Genomic DNA, 27,958 nt, shown 5'->3' with positions numbered 1-27,958 from the left:
CTTGCTGCCACCTACTGGCGGTTTTAATTGTTTTAATTTTTAATTTAAAGTATGTTTTCATTTTCAAAATAATTTCAAATATCAGTATTAAACATTTCATGTTTAAAATATCAAAACACTATTCATGCATTTGTAACTGGAGGTTAAAGCATTTCTTGTCCCTCTTAGCTGCATTAACGTGTAAATAGCCTACATCTAAATGCCAATTTCATTTGTTTATTAAAGGCTAAATGTATTTTTATTATAATTGACTGATTAAATGTAAGAATGTGACTCAAAGGATGATGCACACTTTCAGAAAAAAATGGCTTTATAAAGGTAAATGCATATAAAAGGTAAAAATCTATTTAACGTATTGGAAAAAGATTAATTTCTATCACTGCTGTGAACTGACCACAGATGAAAAACTTCAGGAGTCAGCTTTCCACGGTAGCCCTTAAGATATCAGCACAATAACACACTTAGCAAAATATTGTCTAATCTTTATAGATAAAATTCCAGAAAATATTGAGTTATTATTTTTTGTCAATATCGCACATCCCTAGTACTGACACAAAATGATTTGAAACGGTTGCTTTGTCACGCCCAGTGTAGACAGCCTCAAGCTGTTGCTTTGTTTCTGTATTTTTATTTATTTTGGCCAGTACAAGTTATGAATGGCCGATAACGTAAAAGTTTAGTAGCCAAATTTGCTGGTGAGTGAAAAAGTTAATTTCAATCCCTGTATAAAAACATAACGTTTAATTATAAACCTGCATAGTAAAACAAAGAAATTTCAATATATTTGAGTAACTCGTAATGTCCCGAAGTTGATGTCCTGCTTGTAACTTGCTTTTGCAATCACAGTCCAAGCAGTTTTTCTGCCTGTTCGCGCAGTTTGTGCTTCTGGATCTGAGAGAGATGAAGAAAAGAGACAGTTATTAAAGGGTTCAATCTACCGACAGCAAACCACAACTCCTTAGAGCAAAGGTGTCAAAGAAGCCCTCGATTGTCTGAAACCACTTCAGTGGGTCTCATGCAGACACAGAAATTGCTTGAATTTCTTATTTCATATTTAACATGATGTACCCACAGAGACGCAGAGAGGAGTGGTGACAAAGTAAAGAAAGATCATTCTGTAAATACTGACAGAACATGACTTTCTCTGGACTAAAAGAATCTAAAGGAATTGTTTATTTTTATTATTTTACTACCTGTGTAACAGCAACTTTCATATTGTCTCATATCACTTACCTTGCCTGTGACAGTCAGAGGATACCCCTGAACAAAGGTTATATAGCGAGGCACCTTGTAATGGGCAATCTGAAAAAAACAACAGTAGTTTGAGTTATTTTAGTACAATAAGCTAAGCTTAATAAAAGTTAAAGCTTTTTTCTATAGTAAGGAAAAAGTTTTTTTTTTAATGGTTTTAGTTTACTATAATAACCCTGGATGCATAAAGCATAAACTGGAGATATTCTGACCTTTCCTTTGCAGTAGCCCTTGATCTCTTCTGCAGTGCACTCCTGACCAGTCTTGATTCTAATACAAGCACAAACTTCCTCTCCCATTCTCTCATCCTTCACTCCAACCACCTGTATGGAGAACACAGATACAACATGATTTTCTAAACTGCAAAAAATGATTCTCTTCCTTTGGATTTTGTCCATTTTCAGTCTAAATACCTAAAGATTCCTAAATCAAGAAACAATTAGGTGTGAAGCAAAATTACATATTTCATCAGAATTGACTTCATGATTAAAACAAGAAAAAATGCCTGCCAATGGGGTAATATATATATATATATATATATATATATATATATATATATATATATATATATATATAATTTTTATTTTTTTTGCTTTGTTTTTTTTTTTCTCACTTTACTTCATTTTTATACATTTTCCAGAAAAGAAGCATTAATATATCTAATTTTGCTTCTCAAACCAATCTATCTAGATCGTTTAGATATTTGGGTAACACTGTAGAATAATGGTCCATTAGTTAATGTTAGTTAACTACTTTATTTAACATGATCTAAGCAAGAACAATCCTTCTACAGCATTTATTAGTCTTAGCTGATGTTAATTTCAACATTTACTAATGCATAATTCAAATCAAAAGTTGTGCTTGTTAACATTAGTTAATGCACTGTGAATTAGCATGAACTAACGATGAATAACTGTATTTTCATTAACTAACATTAACAAAGATGAATAAATACAGTAATAAATGTATTGTTCATTGTTTGTTCATGTTAATTATTGAATTAACTAATGGACCATTATTCCAAAGTGTTACTGATATTTGCACCATAAACCAGTGTACTGTAGACCATTTTTCTTTCTTTAACATAAACTCGAGGTTAAAGGAACAGTTAATGAAAATGATCAAACCGTTAGATAAACAGTTGATAGGAAATAAGGATTATCAAGAGCTAAAGATACATAAATGTCTCTGATTAGCATTGTTTACCTGTGCTTCCTGAATTTTAGGGTGTGTATGCAAAAACTGTTCGATTTCAGCAGGGTAGATGTTTTCTCCTCCTCGGATGATCATGTCCTTTATGCGTCCTTCTATTTTGCAGTACCCGTACGCGTCCATGCTGGCAATATCACTATACCAGATCACAGAACAGAGTCATGACTGTCTTGAATGAAACCCTGAATAATGTTTCTATCAAGTAAGAGAGGGAGAAAATGCAAATGCACTTACCCGGTCTTGTACCAGCGGTCTTTTGCGATGCACTCCTGGGTCTTTTCATCATCATTCCAGTATTCCAGCATCACACAGTACCCCCTGATCATTAGCTCCCCCTGAACACCCAGAGGCACGATCACTCCTGTAGTAGGGTTCACTACTTTTGCCTAAAGGAGAAATAACTCAGTGAGCTAAAACAGATTATAAATATGCATGCAGGACAGCTTCATGTAGTATTGTGTGTAAATGAACCTCAGTGTGGGGGGAAATACATCCAATAGTTTCTGTCTTTCGCTCCATGCTGTCAATCGGAAAGCCGCAGAATGTCACAGGGCTGTTTTCGGTTGTACCATACCCAATCTGTTCCAAACGAGAGTTTAGATCTTCACCAGATAGCACACTTACACATTCAAACTTACATTGTGCCTAGTTCACATCACGTGAAAATGTCTAGAACCAACACTGCTGTAAACAGAGTTTGACATTTGTAAAACGTAATTAATTTTTTATACATAAATAATTTTGTTAAATAATGTAATACTTTATTATTTGTTTAACTAAATTGTTATAATAATTAGGAAACATTATAATAGAAAATGTTGAATTGATAATTGAACATAAAATAAATCTGACTAATGAAAATGCTTAAATTTATTAATTAATTAATTTTTACAATTTTATATGCATACATTTTTTTAATCATTTATTATTTTTATTTCTATATTTTATTAATTTGTTATTTTATATTCTGTAAAATTTATTTACATTTCAAATATAGAAAGCTGAATCAATCATTTATACAAATTCTGATAATAAAAATACTGGAATGTAATTTTACATGAATACATTACATATATGTATGTATATATATATATATATATATATATATATATATATATTTTTTTTTTTTTTTTTTTTACTGATTTTATTAGCAGAATATATAATGTTACTGAACTAATTAAACTAATATAAAATAAAATGAAGTAAAAATAAATGTATATAAAATGTTTAATCTGAAATATCATAAGATGTCTTGGCTTTACATGGAAAAATAATATTCGTATTTTAAACCCTGTAGATTTTGGATTCCACTGTATATGTTATGGTTTGTGGAATTAACCTCTAATTTGTATGCAATTCTTGTTTAAATTTCAGTCAGTGTGCTTATATAACTCTTTCTGCACACCAAAGGCCTTTTGCTGAAGTTTTTCCACAAACTAGCCTAATGGCAAGCAGACAGCTGAATCAGCTGAATGAGCCAGACCTGGGAGGCAGGTGAGGTATGTGGTGCGCACCTGAGAACTGGCACACCAGCTGTTGTTGCTTTACAGTACCGCTTCAGGCTAAAGCAAATCTTCCAAAAAACGAAGTAGATAATGTGCACTGAAAACATTACATCACAGTGTCTTAAAGAGACATAACCTCATCACGGCGCAGGATGTCAAGTAGTGTTTACCCAACTGAATTATGAGTGCTGCCAGCTGTGTGACGTGCCAGACATTTATAATGTTTGTGAGGAACATTTTAAGTGAGTCATGGGCTTTTGAACTCAATAAGTAAATAAAAAAACTATGCATCATCTTTAATAACCAGTATTGGGATTTCAGTGTTAAACTCTGCTCACCACAATATCTAGCTTATGCAGCTACTTGCTGGGCAGTATATGCACAATCTAGTGTGAATGTTGACTTGAAAGAACCAAGACATGCCCTTTGACCATGAATTGTTACATTTGTAAAGCAAACACGAGATTCCGCCTAACGTGAGAGAAGCTGAGGCGCTCATAAACAGATCTGAGGTTTGTCAGCTCTTTGCACCAAAGAGGAACAAGGGTCAAACATTTGTTACACATACTCAAACCACTGTGGAAACGTTTGCTGAAGCATGTGGGATTCCATAGTGCACCCCATTTTCTTTAAGTTTTTTTCTTTTTTTATTTTAGTTGAATACTGTACATAGCTGAAATTAACGGAGACATTTATGCAGAGGAATGCACCTCTCCACTCTATGAAACGCTCCACTGCAGACAAAAGAAAAACCTCCATTTCCATTATTGTGATGTGGTACCCAGCCAAACATCTGGCTGTGATTATATGTTATAAAACGACCCGCCACATGGGAGTGGCTCCTTTCCCTCTTTCTGCTGACTAAAAACAATGGAAATGTCTGGCACGACACGCAGTCTCACCTTCTCCTCATGAGAGTTAGCCTATGAAATGAGAGACTAAAAATAAAAATACAATCACATTTCAAACCTCTAAACTCTAATATAAACTGAGAACCTGTCATGTATTTAAGAAAAAAAAAAAAAAAAAAGATTTCTTCTTAAAACTGAATCAAAATTTTGTCTCACCAAATGAGGCTTGTGGAAATCGTCAAACATGAAAAATCACGAGTATAATTAAAAATGTTTGATGCAGCACATTTTCAATGCATCGAAATAGGAAAAGTTACATTTCCCAATGAATTGTACGAGTCAGAACTTTTAAATGATTTTCATGATCTGATCGCTAGGGATCTCAAGTAGAAGTGAATATTATTAGTGAATAATGACTTAAATTGTGAGAAATGTATCTTATGGCTTGAGAAGTATGTCTATGAGTCAAATGAACAAATGTAATCAAAATGTCTAAAACAGTCAGTTATGCTTGAGGTATTAAAAAACTAAAAATAAAAGGTATATATCAACTTTTTAACAGTCTTGGGCTGGAGCCGACACTGAAGAGGTCGGCGGGCTTGAATCGAGACGGCCAGTGGACCTGACTTGGGAACAGCCGACGGATTTGAAAATGCCGCAATCGGTGGACTGGACTCAGGAACGGGTGGCAGACTTGACTTCAGAACGGCCAATGGGCTTGAGAATGCCGCAGCAGGCGGACCTGACTTGTGTATGGCCGGCGGACTCAAGAATTGACTTTGGACCAAAACAGCCTGCAGAACTCCCTGGCATACTCAACAAAGGGGTGATCCCCACGGGCTAGGGCAGTGGTTTCCATGGCCGCAGAGAAAAAAAAAAAAAGGACAACAAAAGACTTTTCAAAATCAGAAAACAAACACGGGGAGAGGTGGTGCTGCTTACTGTTTCGATCCAGTGTTCTGTCACGTGACGCTACTGTGTTCGAGCGCGGAGCGAGGAACGAGGAGATGTAGAGAATACTTAAAACAAACAGACTTTAATAAACATCCAAGGAAAGCATTCCTGAAGTCCAGCCCACCGGAAATACACACATAGTGAGCAAGATGACAATACCGGACAAAGAATCTAGGAATGGGAAACAGTTTAAATACAAAGGACTTGACAGGGGGAAGATTAGTAAACAACTGAGATAAATAAATATAAATAAACATGTGGAAAAACTGCATCATGGAACACGTGGGAAGCTAAACACACACGAACAAATGACTGACACTTAATAGATAAATGTTTTTTGTTTTTTTAAGCGCAAAATAAATACATAAAATTTACTTTTAATAAATATCTGGCAGTTTCTGTAATGGCTGTATTATAAGCAATAAATGAATATTTGACATTTATTTTTAATACATCTTAAGCTTATTTATAACAAATATCTTGCAGATTCTGCAATTGCTATGTAATGTTCAGAGCACGACTATTATAAACACTGAGAAACTATTATAAACACTCACGCATTCAGTTTTCTTCTCTCCTTTCCTCTGACTCACACGCACCCTCTCTCAAGCTCACCTCTAGCCCTCTCTCTCTGCACTCTCACACACTCCCTCTCTTTACTCTGAGGTTGTGCGGACCACTTCTGCTGCCTGTATATGTTCCTGCTGGAGTAAAGGCGAAAGAAGACCAACAGCATACAGGAGTGGACTGATCAACATAGCATTATCATGTACATTTTCAGCTTCCTACTGGTGCTAGTGTGTCTACAGGTTTGCATCCCCTTTGTTTTTGGTGCCCCAACTCAATGCCCAAGCCAGTGCCACTGCCATGGGGACCTGCAACATGTTATCTGTGACAACGTTGGGCTGAAGAAAATCCCCCACATATCCGAGGCCACTCGTCTTCTAAACCTTCAGCGCAACAACCTGGGAAATCTCCCGACCGGGGGCTTCAGCGAGATGAAGGGGCTCATTTCCCTCCACCTGCAGCACTGTCAGATCCGAGAGATCTCCAGCCAGGCTTTCAAAGGACTGAAGAAGCTCATCTACCTCTACCTGTCTAACAATGAGATCACAAACATCAAACCAGGCGCTTTTGAGGACCTGACCGAACTGACCTATCTCTTCTTGGACGGTAACCAAATCACGGGCGTTCCGAAGGGCATCTTTTCTCCCATGATCAACCTGTTTATCCTGCAGCTCGACAACAACAAGCTTCGAGAGCTGCAGCCTGGTACTTTCACAGGTGCTAGCGATCTCCGATGGCTTTATCTGAGTGGCAATGAGTTGAGCTCCATACAGCCTGGTTCTTTTGATGAAGTGGAGAACCTGGCCATTCTAACTCTGGACCGTAACAAGCTGTCCACCTACCCTCTCCTGGCTATGAGCAAGCTGCGTGTCGTGGAGGAACTCAACATGTCCAAAAACCCTCTCAGCCTCATCCCTGACCATGCTTTCCGCAGTTTCGGCCGTTATATGGAGAAGCTCTATCTAAATGACATGGGCCTGGAGAAGGTAAGTCTGTGAAACTACAAGATTAAACACTTTAAATGTATAAATCATGAGAATCAAGATACTGACTGTGAACCAAACTAATGTTTTCCGCATAATGCTGGTCGCAAAAGTTGAGGCTAAATAAATGCATGTTTGTATGTGGTTTTTGGGAAGCTTAGCTTAACATCCCATCAGAGTTGTCCATGCTAAAGAAATGCAACCGCATCGGAGTAAAATGTAGTCCAGCTAGACAGACCTGTGCTGGAGACTTTCACCGGTTTTCTTTCAATCAGATCATCCTGATCCATTCCTGCCACACTTTCAGACCTTAGAAAGGTTACATGTGCTTTGTGTCAGAATGCATATGTGCTATTTCAGCAAGAAATTTTCCTCTGGAACATTATATGGTTAAAGAAAGTGTTTAAGAGATACATTTATCTTTTCCTTGTCTTTGATCTGAATTTAACAGTCAAAAAGTTAAAATTTGTACTCAAATGCAACAAATGCAATGTACATTTTAAATGTTATTATACACTTTGAAGTTATATACAGTATATACACAAATTAAATATACACACATATATATATACACACACACACACACACATACACACATATATATATATATATATATATATATATATATATATATATATATATATATATATATATATATATATATATATAAAACTAGATTTTATATAATACATAAAATTTATCACAAATAATATATATGGTTATTAATTATTTTAAATTATTTCTATATATACAAAGGTGTGTAAAAACAGATCAACACGCATCGGCACCATGCAGTTGGTCAGTGTTTTTTGTATGATAGGAAAGGGAAAAAATAACCACTCTCCCCTCACGTATGAATATTTTTAGGGTCTATTTGCTTGAAAAATGTTATTTTGAGACCCGAGTTTTTTCCTCTTATTGGTGCACCATGTAAACAGTTCAGCAAGGGTTAGCAGACGGGTAAATAGTGACAGGGTGTTTCGTGGCCCATGAAGACAAGTATTTTAGGCTGTAGTTGCCTCACCTGAATGGACAATTCAACCCAATTCAGGCATTTCTGGCAGAAGAGGAGGTCGATGGAGGACTGGACAGACAGAAAAAGTGAAAACAACCCTTCCATGCTGGAATCGATCCATCCTGCATCGCCTCAAATTACCAAACTCTCCACGTCTCTTGCCTTCAGAGTGGAAATTTCCAAAACGTCCCTTCAATAAGTGCATCTTTTCTACATTACATAACACACCCACACACACTGTGTGTACGCTTTTCTCTTCCTATAAAGCAGACACCATGCAGACCAGTACATCTAACACCTGGGTGATGTTTTTAGCAGTCTTGCATGCGCTTATGAAGTTTGATGGAGGGCTGGAAGGAAGGTGCGGACAGGTTTACATAAGCCCTGGCACATAGGAAAGCATGAGAGAGGCCTTTCATGTGGAATAAAAGCCCTCAGTCCAGCTTCCACAAGTCTCCTTTAGATATTAAGGGTGACTTTGAATGCTAACTGTATGGATATTCTACAAAGCAGTGAGTTATAGCATGTTATCGACTGTTTATATGGTAAACAACTGTATATCTGTTCTTTCTACATGTCTAGTTCTCCAGTGCTGCCTTTGAGGGAGTGACAGCTCTCAAATCTCTGCACCTTGAGAACAACAAGCTGAAATCACTGCCGAACAGCCTTGAGTTCAGTACCCTCCAGAACGTCACTCTGTTTAACAACCCCTGGAGCTGCACCTGCCAGTTAGCAAACCTCAGAAAGTAAGAGACAACAAAATATGATTTCAAACATAACTGTATTTAAGTTTTAAAAAGAAATTCAAATGCAAATCATTCGATTTAACATAAAATTAAAATCAAACCTATTTACATCTTAATGCATGATATTATGTAGAACGATAATTTGAATATGCTGGAACCACTAAGGCTGTGAGAGCTAATATATAATATTAGCAAATAGCCAAATAGCTATTTAGTTATTTTGTGTTGTAGAAAATGTGCACTCTTTCTGCTATGCAATGCCCACTTTTTACTATCCAACTAATTCTTGATACCAATATCCCGCCTCATATACTTTATCTTGCTGAATATCTAGTTTCACTCTGAAATAAGTACAACTGTTCAAGTAAAAAAATGATTTGCAAATAGCCGGCATTAACTATGAATGCTTGGATTTGCTTGTACAGATGGATGGACACCAGTCGCCATCACCCTGATGCAGTTTGCGCTTCTCCTGGAAGCCAGAAAGGAAAGCAAATAAGAGACAGCACTGCTTTCAGTCGCTGCAAGGCAAAGACGAAGAGGACCAGGAAGGGAGCACGGCTTTGAGATGGTGAGCAGCACTGTTAATTCAACTCTCATCAATTTAGAACCTAAATGCAAACGAAAAGGTGAAAACATTACAAATGGCATTAAATATAAAAGGCTACCTTAAAGTCCTTTAGTAGAGTAGTTCATAACAGGGGGCCAGGACCTATTAGACGGCATTTGGCTTTTATCCAAAGCGGCTTACATTGCAATCAAGGTACACATTTTATCAGTTCTTGTTTTCGCTGTGAATCGAACACATGACCTTGGTTTCACTAGTGTCACGCATTACTGTTTGAGCTACAGGAAGGCCATTACTTTCAAATAAGGAATATATTTTAGTCAGTGACTAGGCTGAAGGCTTGCCTGTGAAACCAAGAGGGAAATTATTTTTAAACTATTAATCATTTTTTTTAATTAATTATTTATTATAAGAACGAAGTCTAATTGTAACCAAGGATTTTTGATAGTTAAACCAGAGACCAGCAGTCAAATTACAAAATTATAACAGGCTATCCTGGTTATAACATTAAAAGACAACCAAGTCTTCCAGGCTTGAGGCTCACACCCTAAACAGAGTTTTAATATCCAGACTCCTAAAAAGTTTATGTGGTCCGCAGAGGTCTTGTAAATGTGACCACAGGATTCAAGTTCCAGCTATGATCATAGAAATGAGACATTAATCACAGTCCTCAGTATGAACACTCTCTTTCCACTTGATTTGCAAATGTAAATAAATTAAGATGAAAATGGGTAAATAACAAGTCTCAAGGGCTCTCTGTGGTGCACGGAGCAAGACACCACTGCCCTCCCATAATCTCTATAAAAGACCCTTTCATCAGGAGATACTCGTGAGATTCCCTGCTCGAGTGCGACCACAGCTCCTGAGACGTGATAAACTGTGGATGTGATAAGCTCTGGTAAATGGTTATGAAATTATTTAAGCATAGGTAATCTCATTGATCTGGGAGTGGAGAAACCTGGTCCCAAGTTGCCAATTTAGTCATTGATGGCCGTAACAACATTATTTAACATTAGGTATTCAACTTTCCTGTTAAATGGTTTATATACCGTATTTTTCGAACTATAAGTCGCACCTGAGTATAAGTCGCATCAGTCCAAAAATACATCATGAGGAAAAAAACATATATAAGTGACACTGGACTATAAGTCGCATTTATTTAGAACCAAGAACCAAGAGAAAACATTACCGTCTACAGCCGCGAGAGGGCGCTCTATGCTGCTCAGTGGTAGGCTACAGGAGCAGTGAGCAGCATAGAGCGCCCTCTGGTGGCTGTAAACGGTAATGTTTTCTCTTGGTTACTTTCTCTTGGTTCGTCAAATTAATTTGGATAAATAAGTCGCACCTGACTATAAGTCACAGGACCAGCCAAACTATGAAAAAAAGTACGACTTATAGTCCGGAAAATACGGTTATCGAAATAATCAATTCATCCTAAAACATTACCTTCCAGTAACTTCTGTGAGAAATTAAAGTTGCATATTTGCACAGAGAATCTAATGTTAGTCTAATGCTAACCCCTGAGTTTTTTTACCTCTGCCAGCATGACAGAGTGAATGCTAATACTATAATTGTGGTCAGGATATGGGTTTGGGCCACTGCCTTGTGGTAAAATACTCTCTGCCCTGTTTTTCCAACCTATCCTTCTTGTTCCTCCTGGTCTTTTTGTGCATGTCCATTTTGGCTTTGGCACTATGTGCAGACCATCAGATGTCCAAAACTGAGCGGGGCCGTCTTATTTGTATGTTCCCGCAGGAGGACAAGGAGAAGAGGCCTGCCCAGGTGTCGGGATTTCAATGTGCAGAAAAGAAAAGCGATGCAGACTGCTACATTGGGACTGTCCATTTCCTCTTTCACTCATTTTTTTTTGTGTGACATATAGATGCGCTGACTTGATTTATTCTAAATAACATGAATAGCATAAATATGTGTTCACAGACATCTTGAAGGAGCCTTCAAGGAGCAACTGTGTGAGTTTGCAAAGAGAGGTTTCACAAACATGTACACAGCAAAGGAAGTACATCTCAAACTCTTATGGTATTTTATATGACAACTCAAACAACCTGGTGATAAATCCAGAACTATCACAGAACTAGTTTCTACACCACAGTAAAAATCAGGAATACTAACATGAGTACTCTTCTCCATAACATGAGAACTGGTAGAATAGATTTGCATTGATTAGCATTTACAACTGGAAGTATAAATGAGCACAGGTAATTTTTTAACCCTTTTTGAGTAAATCAAACCAAATGGCCACTGTAAAATGAATCCTTGTCTATTCTACTGATTCTAAAGTTATGGTCTTCCACAACATAATCCCGTTATGAGGGTTAGAAGCACTTAAAATCATACAGTACAGATTAGTCATTAAGAATGCTGCGCCTGGCCAATCAAAATCAAGAAATGACAAGTGATGGCAGTGCCAGAAGAAGAGGATTTGCTAAGAGCAGGTAAAATGAAAAAAAAAATGAGACAAATGGAGGTTCTCCAGTCTAATTTTATCATTTTGTTACTGTGATATACTCATGCTCAATAAAAGACATTTAAAGCACCACTATAGCAATGGTTTCTTAAGAGAATGAAAACTGGATGCACTGAAATTGTGCAATATATTCTTTAAAAAACAATAGCAATAATAGATAGTTGTTCAGATCCTGCAACCTTCTCCATACCTGGATCTTAAAGGTATAGTTCTCCGAAAATGAAAATTTCTGTCATCATTTACTCAAAACCTGTATGACTTTTTTCTTTTGTGGAAAACAAAATGAGTTATTCGTAACAGAATTTCCAAGATGCTCTCTTTTTTAGGGTATGATTGTATTCTGCTAACTGAATTTTAGTTTGCTCCTCACACAAAGGTATTATGGCTTTAAAAGACTTTAGTTATAGTGCAAATAATATTTATTATATGTATGGTTCTTTTTGGAGCTGTACAGCTTTGTTTTATGGAGGAAAGCAGTTTAGTTTGAAACGAAATGAGATTGAATAAATGACACCTACATTTTAACTTATACAATACCATTCATAAGATTGGAATCAAAAATATATTTTTAAAGAACCTAATTTATTCAGCAAGGATGCATGAAAAGGTGACAGTACAGTTCTGTATTGTTTAGAGTCATTCTATTTTAAATAAATGCTGTTTTGAACTCTCTGATTTGAACTTTTTATTCATTAAAGAATCCGGAATCATGGAATGTTTCAGAACATCCACAAAATAAAATAAAAATTAAGCAGCACACCTGCCTATTGTCAACACTGATAACAATAAATAAGAATCTTTTAATTAGAATGGTTTCTGAAGGATAACGTGACAATTAAGACTAGAGTAATAGCTGCTGAAAATTTAGCTTTACCATCACAGAAGTAAATGGCATTTTAAAATATTTTTGGTAGTAATAATATTACACAATATTACGATTTTACTTTATATTTGATTAAATGAAAACAGCCTCAGAGAGCAAGAGACTTCTTTCAAAGACAAACTGACCTCAAACTTTTGAACAATAATGTATATTTTAAACAAATCCCAAGCCATTTTAATTAAAATATAAGGGGAATATTTAATGTGAAAATGCATAGCGAATCAAAAGAAGGCACACACCTTTTTACATATTACATGTGAGTGACTTTTATATTAATTCTATGTCTCCCTCTAGTGATACTGGAATGCAGTATACACAAAATTATAATCATCTTGATTCATAACAAAGGATCTTTACTGGGTTTAAACAAATCCCTTTTTTATCATGAGTAACTACTTACCAGCATTTCCTTAACACCCATGATGTTGATGACCTTACGGATGACCTCAGGTGGACAAGGAGACCCGGCACAAATACCTGACAGACACAAATCAATGGACCTTAGCAGAATATCGGTGAAAGTGCAGGATATATTCTTCGGTTGCTTAGAAAAGTTTGATAACATTTCATGTATGTAATCTATCAGAAGTTCCAGTAAGCAATAGATGTTACAAAGGTTTTGACCGACTTACCACCCTCAGTTGATGACAAATCAATCTGGGCCAGGTCAGGCTGACTAAGCATGTCAATAAACATAGTTGGGGTGCCGTACACAAATGTACACCTGGGGAAACAGTGAATTTTGTGCCAGTTGCATTAAATAAATACAGCTCAGATGTTTTTCCAGTTATGCATGACATTCAGTACATGACCTTTGATCCTTGCCTAAATTCAACATGACTGTCCTCTTTATATGTCCCTGTCTTTTACAACAACTTAAATGTACTAAGGCTGAAATAAATAGCACAATACATCTTTCACAATACATCAATCCTTGTTTAAGTAAAAAAAACAAAATGCACTGATTTTATGAAATGAATAACCACATACTTCTCTTTCTCTATTGCCACCAGGTTGGCGTGTCCGTCATACCCAGTGGATGGGAAAACCACTGTGGTGCCATGCACAGCCATGACCAGACCACCACCCACCGAGCCAAAACAGTGATACAGGGGCACCGGCAAACAGATTCGCACATTCTTCTACAAGGAGAATAATGTCAAACATTACACATACTGCATGTGCAATAAAAAAAATGTATGGAGATTTATGGAGAACAAAAGATTTTCTGCAAAATCAGTATGCTAAATAATGAACTGTATTTTTAGAAGTGTTCAACAAACAGCCTTTTCACTGAATTTTCATTGTATTTGATCATATGTACCCACCCTCCAGTTGAAGCCTGTGCGCATGCCGATGAAATAAGCATTGTTCACAATGTTGTGATGAGACAGAGTTGCTCCTTTGGGCTTTCCAGTTGTTCCCTTAAAATAATAAAGATCAGAACTAAATGATTTATTTAGCATTTACTGATTCAGATCTCTAGGGTGTGTTTCATGTCTTAAAGCTACAGTGTGTAATTTTTTAATGCTTAAAAAAAAGGATTTATGTACAGACTACTCTTAGTAAGTAATTTATTGGCTAATTTCTCTACATTGTAAATGCTGTTGTATAAACATTGATTTATTTGTCCCTAACAACCTAACACAGCAACATCAGGCCAACCAATGGTGTGAGTTTAGAGCACCACTTTATTTTTTACTGACCAGTAGAATAGGGAGTGTATGAAAGCTTTTTTCTGTCGTGTAAAAAAATCTAAAAGGTAACTGCAATTTAGATTGAAATTACTAATTTCAAGAAATTAGATTTTTTTTTATATCTAACAATTCTGATAGCTTTTTTATAATAGGCTTCCATAGGATGGAGCTAAACTGAAAATTTTTGCTATTTCATCTAGTGATGCAAGTTGTGCGTAAATCACACACTTCAGCATTAATGTAAATATAAATATACAGTCTAAAAGTAATCAAAATACCGAAGTAAACTGAATGTTTATGGGATCATCACAATTGAGGATCTTCTGGAGGTCTTGTAGTTGTTGGAGGTGTTGGCTGCTTCCCGCCTGCATCACATCTTTCAAATGAAAAGCTCCTGGCTGCTGACTGTCAGTTACGATCACAGTGCTTAGGTCTGGTAGTCTGAAAATGAAATTACAACCCAGTTACTTTCTGGACCTCAATACTGATTCTGTACCCCTTCCTTTTATGACATGACCTGTACCTTGAACTCTTGATTCTTCCAGGAGAGGCCATCTCCATCTCCGGACAAAGCTGCCTTAACATGTCACAGTACTTTTGGGTCTTGAATTGCGTTGGACAAACGACTGCATTGCACTGCACCTAAAAGAAGCATTAAAGGGATAGTTCACCTAAAAATGGAAAAATAACCCCATGATTTATTATTTACAATCAAGTCATCCTAGGACTATATGGCTTTCTTATTTCAGATAAATACAATAAAGAGGTATATTTAAAAATATCCTGGCTCTTCCAAGCTTTATTATATCCATGAATGGTGGTCAAGATTTTGAAGTAAAATAAAGTGCATCCATCCATAAAAAAAAGTACTCCACTCGGCTCAAGGGATTTAATAACGGTCTTCTGAAATGAATCAATACGTTTGTGTAAGAAATACTTTATTTAAAAAAAACGTAGTTCTCACGAGACTAGCATATTCTCACCACAGCTTATGCTATGCCTACATCCTATGTGTCCTCCACTGGATCACCACTCTCATAAATTAGCATACGACAACGGAAGCTTGAGATTATGGTTTATAAAGTTTTGAATATGGATATTATTCTTACACAAATGTATCACTTAGCTTAATATGGCATTTATTAAACCCCTGTGACTGTGTGAAGTACTTTTTATGATGAATGGATGCACTTTTTTGGGCTTCAAAACTAAATGTTAGAAAAAAACTTGTAAAAGCATGTAAGATTTACAGAAACCTCAGACACTTTGATCTTCTGAGACATACTAAGGACACACAGTGCATTAACATACAGACATCTGTTCCCCTATCTCACTGAGAGAAAATGCAGGAAACGCCTCTCTCACATATGCAACAGTTCCTTCTCATTCCAATCCTTCCCTTCACATAGCTCACTCAGAATGGTCAATAGTAGAATATAATGGTCTATAATAATGCAAGTGATATTTACAGTCATGTTTGGTGTCATTTGAATTGTCTCAGTGTAACTGGTACAATGGTCTCTGTTTTACAAAAGTAGATTAAAAGATAACTCATTTCCTAAGAATTAAGAGATATTTTGCCTACTGTAATGGGAGGGAGTGCCCCTTCCCAGGGTCCTCCATGTAAATTACCTTCTGTTCCCATTGAGGTGTAAACTACCCTGGTCTGGGACCTGACTTAATGCAAATTCCAATTGTTAGTTTCTGTCTTCATCTCAGGGGATGTTTATCTTGGTCTGAGGTATTTAAATGATTGCAGCAAAAGGATCAGGGCCTTCTGTAGCTGGAATGAGCCCATAAAATGAAGTGTGTCCACACTTTTCATACTGTGTATTTTTCTAAAAGTCAGGTATGCATCTTTTACTATTAGATTCATCTTTGAGAATTTGATGTCTTGTATTGATTTGATATCTATGAATTGGCTATGTAATTGGCATAATCCTTAACTGACTGATAATAAATTGTTACATTTGATTTACTCTGACTTACTCTGAAATTATTTTCTCAAGTAGATTAAGTGAAGGCTATGTTTCCGCAAATGTGCGTCCAGGGTTAAGTGCATACTAAAACTCAGACTAGATGGAGCATAGGGCACATCAGGTGAGGTTTTAGATTTCTGGCTAAACCGCTTGACTTTAGTTAAGTTGTACTCAGTTGCATTAACTATGGGGGGCTAGTAAAAGTACTGGTCATAACCGCTGGTTATTGTCTCATCTTTGATTAAGTTGTACGTAGTTATATAACTGTCGGGGGCTAGACAGGTAGTGCTAGCAGAACCGCTGATTATTGTTGGAGCTTTAATTAAGTTGTACGAAGTTATATGACTGTCGGGGGGGGCTAGACAGATAGTGCTAGCAGAACCGCTGATTATTGTTTTGAGCTTTAACTAAATAAAGTAAAATAAAGTAAAGAGTTAAATTAGAATAATCAAATGTCAGAAGAATAACAATAAAAATTAGAGACCAACAAATAACCAATTTGCCTTTCAACCTAAATTCGAGGTCATAATAAAACGGAGTCAGATTACATAAGAAAATGGAGTCAGATTTGAGTTAACCACAAAACAATAGACTCTACGCGCTGAAAGACCGAACACGCAGGAAACCTTCATCCAGCACCGGATACCTTCCTTGGGCCGAGTGCCTGGACCTTACAAACATGTATTTTACATAACGTATTTCTTACACAAACATATCTATTCACTTCATAAGGTGTTTATTAACCCTCAAAGACCGAGACAGCTGCCCGCGGCTAAAAATAACTGTCATTATTTAATGTTTGTTATTTATTTTATTATTTTACATTATTTAACTTTTGAACCGCTAATCCAATCTGCATGCTTTAAAAAGTGATGCAAAGCAGAGATTCCCCACGTTTCGGAGATATCCTATTTATCTCATTTGGATATTAAGAGGCGCCATAGTGTATGTGATTACGTAATCGCATTTTGACAACATTGATCCATCAGAAGAAACCAATGCTTTCGTTCCTCTGAGCCAAACAGAAATGATAGTTGATGCTTTAGTCTTTAGAAAGAGTACTTTGACATAACACAAATCAAAAACAAGGATGAAACAGTAGTACATATCTGATAAAGTACTGTGATTTATGTCTTTGGTCGCTTAGAGATATCCCGGAAAAATCGATTCTGACACAGATTACAGCCAACGGATCGATCATTTATATTATGTATACTAAGTAAATCATTATATAATTATACAGTTCATAAAGTTAATTTGCACAATTGTTTCCTGTTGCACTCTGAATATTTCTCACTCATTTTGTGTGTAGTTTGTGAATCATTTGCACTGTGTTTGCACTGTATTTGTTGAAGACAATTTGTGCAATTTTTTTTTACTATATGCTGCATGTTTATTGTTCATACTCAGATTGAAAATATATTTCTCAGAAGAAGAAAAATCTTGTTTTGTTTTGTTTGGTTTTGTTGTCATATAACACTCGTTTCATTTTCTTTACTCATTAAAATGTTTTTGGACACATCTCTATTGTTAGTTAACGAAATAGGCTTTCCACTTAAAAGCGACGATAACAATATTGTAATAAATGGCTATAACTTGCTTGGGGAATGGTATACGTAAACAACATTTCTCCTGTTTATAATGATATATGGCCCTTGATGCTGACAGCTGGAATAGGTCTGAAAAACAAAACAAAAAAGTGCAGGTGTGTCAGGCGCCTTAAAAATGTTCTAGGTCTTTAAAGGTTAACCCCCTGGAGCTGTGTGAAGTACTTTTTTTTGATGGATGGATGCACTTTATTTTACTTCAAAATCTTGACCATCATTCATTGACATAAAGCTTGGAAGAGGCAGGACATTTGCATTCTGTTTGTAATCTCTGATTGTATTCGTCTGAAAGAAGAAAGTCATACAACTAGGATGGTTTAAGGGTGAGTAAAAAACTAAGGCCATAAAGGCAGGACAAATGATTTGCTGCAGGCGCTTTGTTAAATCCAATGTATATATTCTCTAGCTGTTGCAATATGACATGAGTGACAATGGTTGCTTTTGGAGTAGACATGGTTAAAAGCTATAAAAGCTTGTTTCTGCTCCAGAGTAAAAAGAAATGTAATCATGCCTTTATATCTCACACTTTATTTTTCAGAACTGCAACTATTCCCCAGATCTGCAACTGTTTTCCTCATAAGTATGAGTTTATGTCTCATAATTAGGAATTAACAGTAATCAACCTTTCATATAGAACAAACCCTGTTTTTGTGTAAATAAACCCTAAACAGTCCAGCAGTTTTGGACATTCAGCTGTTTGTTGTTCTTTTCTGCATGTATAAACATTAACTTGCCTTTCTGAGAGCAAATTCTGCCTCTTGCAATTGATAAGCCGGGTTCACTGAAACCTGTAAAATCATAATAAACTTGAACAGGTTAGAGACCAGCTGTTGATAATACTCAAACAAACCAAATGTGAACCTTGACCACAAAACCAGTCTTAAGTCGCTATGGTATACTTAAAGCAATAGCCAAAAAATACAATGTATGGGTCAAAATTACAGATTTTTCTTTTATGCCAAAAATCTTAAGGATATTAAGTAAAGATCATGTTCCATGAAGATATTTTGTAAATTTCCTACTGTAAATGTATTAAATTTTCATTTTTGGTTAGTAATATGCATTGCTAAGAACTTCATTTGGACAACTTTAAAGGTGATTTTCTCAATATTTAGAATTTTTTTATTATTTTGCACCCTCAGATTCCAGATTTTCAAATAGCTGCATCTCGGCCAAATATTGTCCTATCCTAAAAACCACACATTAATGGAAATATATATTTTTTTAAATGTACCCTTATGACTGGTTTCATGGTCCAGGGTCACAAATATCAGTCAAAAACACTCACCAGAATGATCCCTGCCTTGGCTGTGGCAAACTGCATAAGTATCCACTCATAGATGTTCGGTCCCCACATCCCTAAGCGATCGCCCCTCTTCAGTCCAACAGCCAGCAGACCTGCAGCAGTCTGTTCCACCTAAGATCAAAATACAGTTTTACACCGGCCCTGAAGACACTCGAATGTAAGGTGGATTTTTAGTCAATACAGCAAATGTTCATTAAATGAGGAATAGATACATAATTTAATATTAATACATCACAAATTTAAAAAAAGAATCAAGGAATCAGGTTCATAAAGGTTATCTAGTTAAACAGAAGGTGAAAGGCTGTCAAACCAATCTTGCAGATTTGCACTTTATAAAATCAATAATATCAGACCCTCGACTTTGTACAATGCATGTATCATTGGCTCTTATAACTTATAACATAGCTTGTAATGTTCCTCATTTGGATAAAAGCATCTGTGAATGAACCATGGACCATATCAAGGACCATGATATGGATTGCTTAAACATTTGGGAGGACAAAATATTCAGATATTATAAGATTTAAATGGAAATTTGATGTTACCAAATATATAAATAGTCATCCTGGTTTAAAATAAACAAACATGTGTGTGGTGTACTGTAAAGTAATATGCTAATGTTCTTTTGGACTCAAAAACGTAAATAAATAAATACTCTGCACTACAAAAAAAATATGATATTCCACATTGGATACATGTTGAATGGCACTGGTTTGCTTTAAATGTTCATGCTTTCTTATACATTATTGCTCGTCTGTAAATGTTTAACTGCTTGTCACATTGATACACTTTAACCTACTGCATTATGTGAGAGAGAAGCCACACGTGAAGCACTTATCTGTGCCATGTAGATCATATCAGTCAATTTAGAAAAAAACAACAACTCAGGTTTAGTGTTGCATATGCTAATAACAATCCCCTTGATACTTATTTAATGGATAACCACAAATAACATTTGACCACTTCATGGTAAATATGTCAGTGATTAATCCAGAGGTTTCCATTCTTCATGCACATATTTAACAGAACACCCTCTGCACAAGCAAATACAGTAGAGTAATATGGGTATGTATTGCTATTTTAACACCATGTTTCTGCCAGTACTGGATTTCACATGGACTCTGTGGTTTAAATGTATTTAGGTCTGATTAATAAAGGGCTGCTTAGGAATGTTTAGGTATTTTTGCAATTATTTTAGGATTTGGCCAAGATCTCTCATTCCACACAGTGCACTTTTGACGTGTGGTTTTCCTTTCTCCGACGAGGGGTATCAAATGGAAGCACTGTGGCCAGTACCTTCAGTCTTTCAGGATTCACTTCTCTAACCAGTCCTTTGTAGAAAAACCAGATGCAAAATCACTCACGTCTTGGTAGAACTGAGCAAACGTCTTGCGCATTCCATCTTGCATAAAAACCAAAGCTTCACGGTCAGGGTAGCGCTCCACTGTGTGTTTGAGACACTGGTCCACAGTACTAAACAGCATCGAATGGGAAGAGATGCCATGGGCATAACTGGTAGTCAGGGTTGGGATGCTGGGTGGGCTATCCACATGAATAGCACTAAAAAAGAGGAGCAAAAAGTGTGCATGAGATGTCAAGACACATTTAGAAGAAAAAAAGTATTTGTTTTTTTAATCTTTTGTATGTAGACCAAGTACTGAAGTGAGTTCTGTAAACTGCTGTAAAAAGAAAGTAGTTTTTTTTGTTTTGGTCTTGTGAAATTCATACTGAAGGCAAGTCAGAAGATAAAAAACATCATTGCAGCACTAATGTTTATGATAACAAAAGGTGGAGTAAGGGATATCAGCTGTGCTATTTCCCATTTTAGAGACGCAAAATGGTCTTGTTTGGTGATCAACATGACTGTTGATTTGTGATTTGAAGGTAATACGGCATCACAGTTATAATTAGCACACACATAAATACAATTTATTCTGCATAAACTATGCAAATAAACTCATATAAACATGGAAAGAAGTAACTTAAGCTCACAATTTCACATCATCTTAAGAGAAACCACTAATATTTTGATTTGATGCCCAAAAGAACAGTCTTAAATCAGCCAACCATTTTATGCTGGTTCAATATGTGTGTATATGTATTAATAATTTCCCCTCAAGTATAGAAATATAAGTAAATTTTGTTCTTGTGGGGACATTTTTGGTCCCCATGAGCAAAACAGAATCAAAAACATTATTATTATTTTTTTTTTTTTTTAAATCTAAAAATGATTAAAGTTTTGTGTGAAGAGTAGATTTAGGGGTAGGAAAGAGCAGCAGAATCATTAATTGTAAAAAAAAAAAAAATTAAGTATAATTTTTCCCCTATCGGTTTCTCTGTAGTGTACGTTAAAGGGTTAATGGAAACACTACAAAACTACAACCGATAAGCAAACCATCTAAATCCGAGTTATTTTCGAGTTTCCAAAAATATTAAGACACAATTCCAAAAACAAATCTATAAAAAGCAATTTGACGAATGTTTGACAACTTCAGCCAAATAAATCATAAAACATGCATGCATTTGTTTTTTTTACGATTTCTTACCAACTCTGTTGAGAAGCTATGAAAGGACTCCAGGGTCTCTGCAGAAAATTGTGTGTTTTGCAGAAGCTTGCAGTTGTTCGTAGATTAGTCAGAAGAATCTTAGAAGACATATTTCACTTTCACCTTCACAATAAAAGTGAGCTCTGAAGAATCTTAGTTTTATGCAGACAGTCGATGCTATTGTAAACCAACAAAAACACGTTCGCAAACACGACCTTGCGCTTACATCTAAAATAATGCACACAACATTAAAATAAATAACCGTAAATTATTAATTAACTGCGATGTTAAATCATGAATGCTCGATTTAGAAACACCAAGATCGTCCCAAAGTTCCCAAAAAGTTAACCGATTAACCAACAACACCTCAAGTTGCAAGACAAGCAGCTGCAGAGGAATGATATGAACTGTAGAGGACGCAAAAACAAACGTTATCACATCAGGAAACTGTAGTTAGGTCATTCAGTCATCCGTTTAGCATTTATTTACTAATTTAAACGTCACACATTTAAGTGGAAATGTTTAATACAGATGCTTATTAAGCGAATAACTACCACATGCCCTGATCTATAACCTGAAATGCCAGCTCTGATACAGCTAGCAATCACTCAAATTAATTAATTTATTTTTTGGCACTCATTCAAATGGCTTGTGAATTCTGTTACACGAATCTTAGTGATTTGCAATACTGTCAAATTTTGTTTTATAATCATATGATAGCTACGAGTGTGAAACGTTTGCTGTTGTTCTCATGCTTCTCTCAAATGATATCTCAGCTGCAGGGTCTCATGTAAGGACAGGAAGTGGGGTTGAAAGGAATGTCGGGGGCGTAAACAAATGCATGCATTGCATCACAGTCTACTCAAACATGTAGCTATAGCTACTTCTAACTATAGCCACGCTAAATTGAAAGCTGACGATTTTACTTTAGAGAAAGCCCCTTTTGTTGATTTTGATTAAAAAAAAATATTCTCCGTCACTGGCAAAACGACACTGACAAACGATTCACTCGCTATGATTTCTAACCGATTATTTGAAAACACTACACCTTGACTTCTAATAGAGACCCTGCTGTCAATAACATGTCTTTTATTTTTATATGAAAGTACTCCATAACTCTATAACATTTTCGGCTTATCGATATTGTTCGAAAGGGGTAAATGCGTCTCCGTAGTTTACCGGTAGATGGCGGTCTACGAAAACGGATTGGTTAACAGGGAAGAGGAACGAATGTTGGCCCTCATTTCTTTTACTGTCTATGCTCATTAGTAACTGTAAAGGTGGCGGGTACGAAACAAACACGTTAGGGACAGTTACTAACATTTCAGTTATGTGGTTAAATTGGATAACTATTATTATCCAAACCGAAAACTTGTTTTGAATCGAATTTCATTCTGAGAAGAATGTAAAACAGATGGAGACTGATCATAATAATGGGCGGCGCGGTGCGGAGTAACCTTATTTGTCTGAATTCAGTGACTGTAAATCACCCTCGAGTCTTTTCTTCACATTATTTAACAAGTCCTTAACATTTACAGGAAACCAGACCAAAAATACTGCACTACACAGATTTTTGCCCAATCAATTATTTATTATTTATTTTGTTCTTTTCCCTCCTAGTTCTTCCTCTGTCTTGGTGAGCAAGAGTACTGACGGAGATGATCCATTGTCCTGAAAAAATGCAAGCATTCACCTTAGTCGAGAAGATCCTAGTGACTCTTAGTCTTCACAAGTCTGCCAAGAGTTTTCATCTCTATGAAGAACCTGGATCCAGACCCCTTCATAAACTAGCATGTTTCCAGGTTGTAACACACATGCTGTTTAAGCATAACAGAGAAAGATAAACTTGTTAATTTACCTCCAGGTACTTGCATCTACCCTGAAGTCTCCACCTCAGTCAGCACCCACTAGTCTGACCCTCATCCTCATCTCGAGCCCCATCTTTTCAGGCTCTTATTTGGAGTGGAGGCCTCTTTGGTCAATTCTCCAGTCATTCTGCGTTGTTTACCTGATGGATGTCTTTGCTGCTTTCCTTTGCTCGATCCCACCCTGGCTGGCCCTAGAGGGGAACAGAGATCTCCAGTCAGAGTTCTTCAGAGCTTAGAGCAGCCAGTCGTATTAACTGGAACCTGCATCTTTGTAGTTGGTCAAAGAGGCAAACTTCTAATGGTCAAAAGCAAAAACACAAGTTTGAAGGAAAAAAGGCAGATTAGTAAGACTGAATTTAAAGTGCTTTTATTACACAAAAATGTTCCATTGCCCTAGTCTTTATTTGATTTGAGAATCAAGTATATATATATATATATAGTTTATGGAGTTTACACCATAGTAAAGATAAGGAAAAATCCTTTCAAAATCTAGTTGGCCTATTAATTAGAAATGTAATCTTCATTTTCATACTGGTTTCATATGATTTATAAAACCTTTAGGAAAAGTTTTCAGTTTGATGACAGAAAAGATGTCATGTGGTGTGACCCAATAAGAACTATTTCCTTATATCTTGAACACACATGAGTGTTAACATATTAAATATTATTTTCAAAAAACTTGTAAACTATTTTTCTCACTAATTTTATTCTGTATACATATGTTGTATGTCTTCCCAACCACTAGGTGGCAGTCGTGGTTGCCCCCCCCCCCCCCCAAGAAACTTTAAAAGCCTCATTGCGCTCAAGGGAAGGGAGTGCGTGTTTCTTTTGTTGTTTTGGGGCTTTGGCTAATAGTTGGTTGTTTCTAAGCTTTGCTGCTGTTCAGTTGTTAATGAGTGTAAAACCTTTCTATTTAATTCTTTGCCTTGCTGTTACTTGTAAACATTTTTACACTGATATAGACACTTGCTTCTTTCTGTATTTATTTTGATACCAATTGTGGGAACGTATCTTCTGTTTTCAATATAACATACCAAAACGTGAAGTTCTAGGGAGTGGGTGCACTCTTTTTTTTTTTTTACTATTTTCTCTTGTTTAAACTAGAGAGGGAGTAAGGGAATTATATTGTTGTTTATTTACTTTTTATTTCTGTAAGGTAAGTGTAGACTTTTTTACTGTATTTTCTTTGGGATTTTCATCCACTCCTGAAGACTTAATACTTCCTTGTTTGTGTTACATCAAATAAAATGTTGTTTATTTAATTTTTTACTTTAATGTTGCTTTTCCCTATCCTAGACTGGGTGTAACGTAACAATGTCATGACTTCACAAATTACCATTTTGGGGAGTTGGTTAAACCACAAGACATTTTACAACCTGATCTACATTGCATTGATTTGGCAGACAAAAACTGTAGTAAAATAGTGAAGCAGTTTTCATTCAAATATTTTTTATGAGAAATAATAGTAATACATCATGCCAAATTATTTGAGGATTCTTTTCAAGATTTACATTAATTGTTTTAATGATTGTTTTTCTTTATTTTGATATCAGGACAGTTGTATTACCCTGGTGTTTTTGACTGTATACCCCTAAAAATGTAATAATCCTGTACTTGTGAATTGCATTATGAATATGTATTTTTTAGTACATTGTATGTAAGTTTTGGTAATCTATGTTAAATTCACATTATACAGGCTTCAATGAACATAGTGTACAAGGACCAGTGCTGTGTGTTTGTGTTGATGATAACTGGCTGTACTACAGCTCTCTCAATGATCTGCATGCTCTTCAGCTCAGCACAGCATCATCTTCATCAGAAGCAACAGGAACTGAGACCCCACTGCAAGCTCTGACCTCAGACAGTCTTGGTGTCTGCAGGGTTATAGTACTTGCTGGGTCATATACTAACTCCACAGATACAGTACATGAATTTTGATAAATCTCTGTTGTTTACCTGTGGATTTTCCAGTGTTTTAAGTCACTAACGCAAAGTATTTGTGTTTCAATTTTAAGGATCTGTGCAGCTTTTGGCAGTATCTTTGAGTGGAAGACTGCTTTGTGTGAACCTTCCTCGGGGATCTGGAAATGTTCCCAGGTTGCCCTCATCTCTGGCAGGCCAGAGAGTGAAAGACCTCCTGGCTTCCATCGCAAACATCTGGGAGAGGTCTGTTTCATGCTTCATAAAAAAAAAAACTACTGGTTTTCCTGCTGCAATTACTAAATGTCAGAGTTTTGAGTTTATATTTATTTAAACTTGATAATATGATAATTATAATCATAGTTGTTTTTGGGGGGAAATCTAATTTTTTTTTTTTTACAGAAATAAAAAATGTTCTTGATAAAATTAGTTTATTTTATTTAAAACTGTCAATTTTTTTTTTACTATCTTCTGCAGGGCAGAATCCTTGGAAAAATGGGTCTCTCAAATGTCTTAATCAAGTCATAAATGTTTGCAGCCTACTATTTGACAACCACAGGAATGAAAACGCATGTGATGTGGGCACCAGGCTTCCAATCAGCTGTCATGGTGTAGCTAGATGGAGCTCATTGCTCCAAAGAGACTTGTTGACTAACATGTGTGCTTGAAAATCTAAATGGGTGTAAATTGGAACATGGCTGGACTTTGTGCATTCAGGTCCACCCATTATTCAAGGGTCCAAATATGGAGGGATCATCTAGGACCTACTCATTCCCATTCAAGAAACTGGATTCTGGTCAGAAACTGGATGTAACCATTTCTCTTGAAAGCACTGGCGGGCTGTCTCTGCCAGTGAAAGTCTACTGTTCTCTCGCCTTCTCCCCATCTGCTCTGTTTTGTCCTGAAGCATCTTCTCCTGTTGTTTCTCAGCTCCTGACAGAGAGGCGCTCCCTTCCATTTATTTCTTTATTACACTTTTACACTGTGATAAGTATTAATTCACATGCATCACAACGGTTTTTCTTAAACCAAATGAAACAATAATGTTTGTGCTGTGGTTGCCCTCTCTGTCCAACCACAGCAGTGTAGCCCACACACAAGCCCAGATGAAAAGATCACAGCACAACAGGCAGAAATGCACTGCTGCAGTTCTACAGATGGGGTGAGCCTCTGAGGACATCTTGAAACTGGAAAGATGAAGATGAATCAGATAAACCAGTCTGGAATGGTTTCAAAGCCTGGTCACACTAGCCTGTTGGCTTGTATTAGAGGGGTTTTAGCAGATGGACAAGCTGGTCTCTTAATGTGACCAACTGAAAACCCATTGCTAATACTAGCAAGCCAGCTTAGGCAGGTTTACAACGTTTTTAGCAGCAACAGTCTTCTCTAGTGCATCTATATACAGGAAATAAGCGCTAAATAACAAACAGATAAACAATATAGGCCTTAAAGGTCTTCGTTCTTACCATTTAGTTGCTCTTGTTGCATTTTGTCGCAAGATCACTTTTGGTTTCACTTTCACTAGTGGGTGGTTTCAAAATGTCTTTTCAGTTTCGTTACGCATTAATAAGACTCAATTTAGACAATGCATGTAATGACCGCATAGTTTCCTTCAAACGAGGCAGTGTGCACTAAAGTTTTATCTCATATTGTATCTGTATGTAGTGATTATCATGACGTTGTTCGCTACGTCGGTTGTCGTCTCACCAGCAGTGGACGCTGTTTGTTCTCCGAGTGTCCAGCAGATAGCGCTGTATAGCAAATATCCGGATGATTTCGTGAACGCGCAGCCCTTCGTTTCTCTCGTGAGCAACTGTGTAAACAATTGTTTTAACAATGAAGCTGACACTAAAGGCGGTCGCACACCGGACGAGAAGCGCTGCGTCGCGTCGCGCCACATGTAGGACAACTCGAGGTATCGCACACCGGACGCGCACATTCTATATGCTCAATTTCGCAGCAAGATGGGAGAGTTTTAACTTCATCTATTATTTTAATTTGAAATATATGATTTT

At 36.3% G+C, this 27,958-nt stretch overlaps 3 protein-coding genes across 3 annotated transcripts; 2 read left to right on the top strand and 1 right to left on the bottom strand.

The window, feature by feature from the left end:
- Positions 1 to 12: 12 nt before the first annotated feature.
- Positions 13 to 22,591, bottom strand: LOC127968852 (medium-chain acyl-CoA ligase ACSF2, mitochondrial). Its single transcript, XM_052570214.1, has 16 exons — positions 22,156 to 22,591; positions 20,974 to 21,169; positions 19,592 to 19,720; positions 19,038 to 19,091; positions 15,241 to 15,359; positions 14,996 to 15,158; positions 14,349 to 14,444; positions 14,011 to 14,162; positions 13,653 to 13,744; positions 13,421 to 13,497; positions 2,935 to 3,042; positions 2,698 to 2,849; positions 2,458 to 2,599; positions 1,464 to 1,574; positions 1,234 to 1,302; positions 13 to 891 (listed from the first exon to the last, which is right to left on the bottom strand). Exons 1-16 carry the CDS (start codon positions 22,263 to 22,265, stop codon positions 841 to 843), a joined length of 1,821 nt encoding a protein of 606 aa, XP_052426174.1. The 5' UTR covers positions 22,266 to 22,591; the 3' UTR covers positions 13 to 840.
- On the top strand, positions 6,352 to 12,206 carry LOC127968854 (chondroadherin). The gene is made up of 4 exons (XM_052570216.1): positions 6,352 to 7,326; positions 8,921 to 9,084; positions 9,510 to 9,655; positions 11,408 to 12,206. The coding sequence occupies exons 1-3, from the start codon at positions 6,541 to 6,543 to the stop codon at positions 9,649 to 9,651; spliced, it is 1,092 nt and encodes a 363-aa protein (XP_052426176.1). The 5' UTR covers positions 6,352 to 6,540; the 3' UTR covers positions 9,652 to 9,655; positions 11,408 to 12,206.
- A 1,243-nt stretch (positions 22,592 to 23,834) lies between the features above and the next one.
- On the top strand, positions 23,835 to 27,702 carry LOC127969295 (Fanconi anemia core complex-associated protein 100-like). The gene is given in 8 exon segments (XM_052571147.1): positions 23,835 to 23,957; positions 24,067 to 24,237; positions 25,716 to 25,957; positions 25,995 to 26,002; positions 26,039 to 26,189; positions 26,410 to 26,592; positions 26,594 to 26,887; positions 27,609 to 27,702. Coding segments are annotated over 8 exon segments (1,266 nt in total).
- The last annotated feature ends 256 nt before the right edge of the window (positions 27,703 to 27,958 follow it).

Source organism: Carassius gibelio, chromosome B12 (assembly GCF_023724105.1).
Source record: "Carassius gibelio isolate Cgi1373 ecotype wild population from Czech Republic chromosome B12, carGib1.2-hapl.c, whole genome shotgun sequence".
NCBI classification, from domain to species: domain Eukaryota; kingdom Metazoa; phylum Chordata; class Actinopteri; order Cypriniformes; family Cyprinidae; genus Carassius; species Carassius gibelio.
Note: the sequence above shows the minus strand (reverse complement) of the source record. Positions and strands in the feature narration are given on the sequence as shown.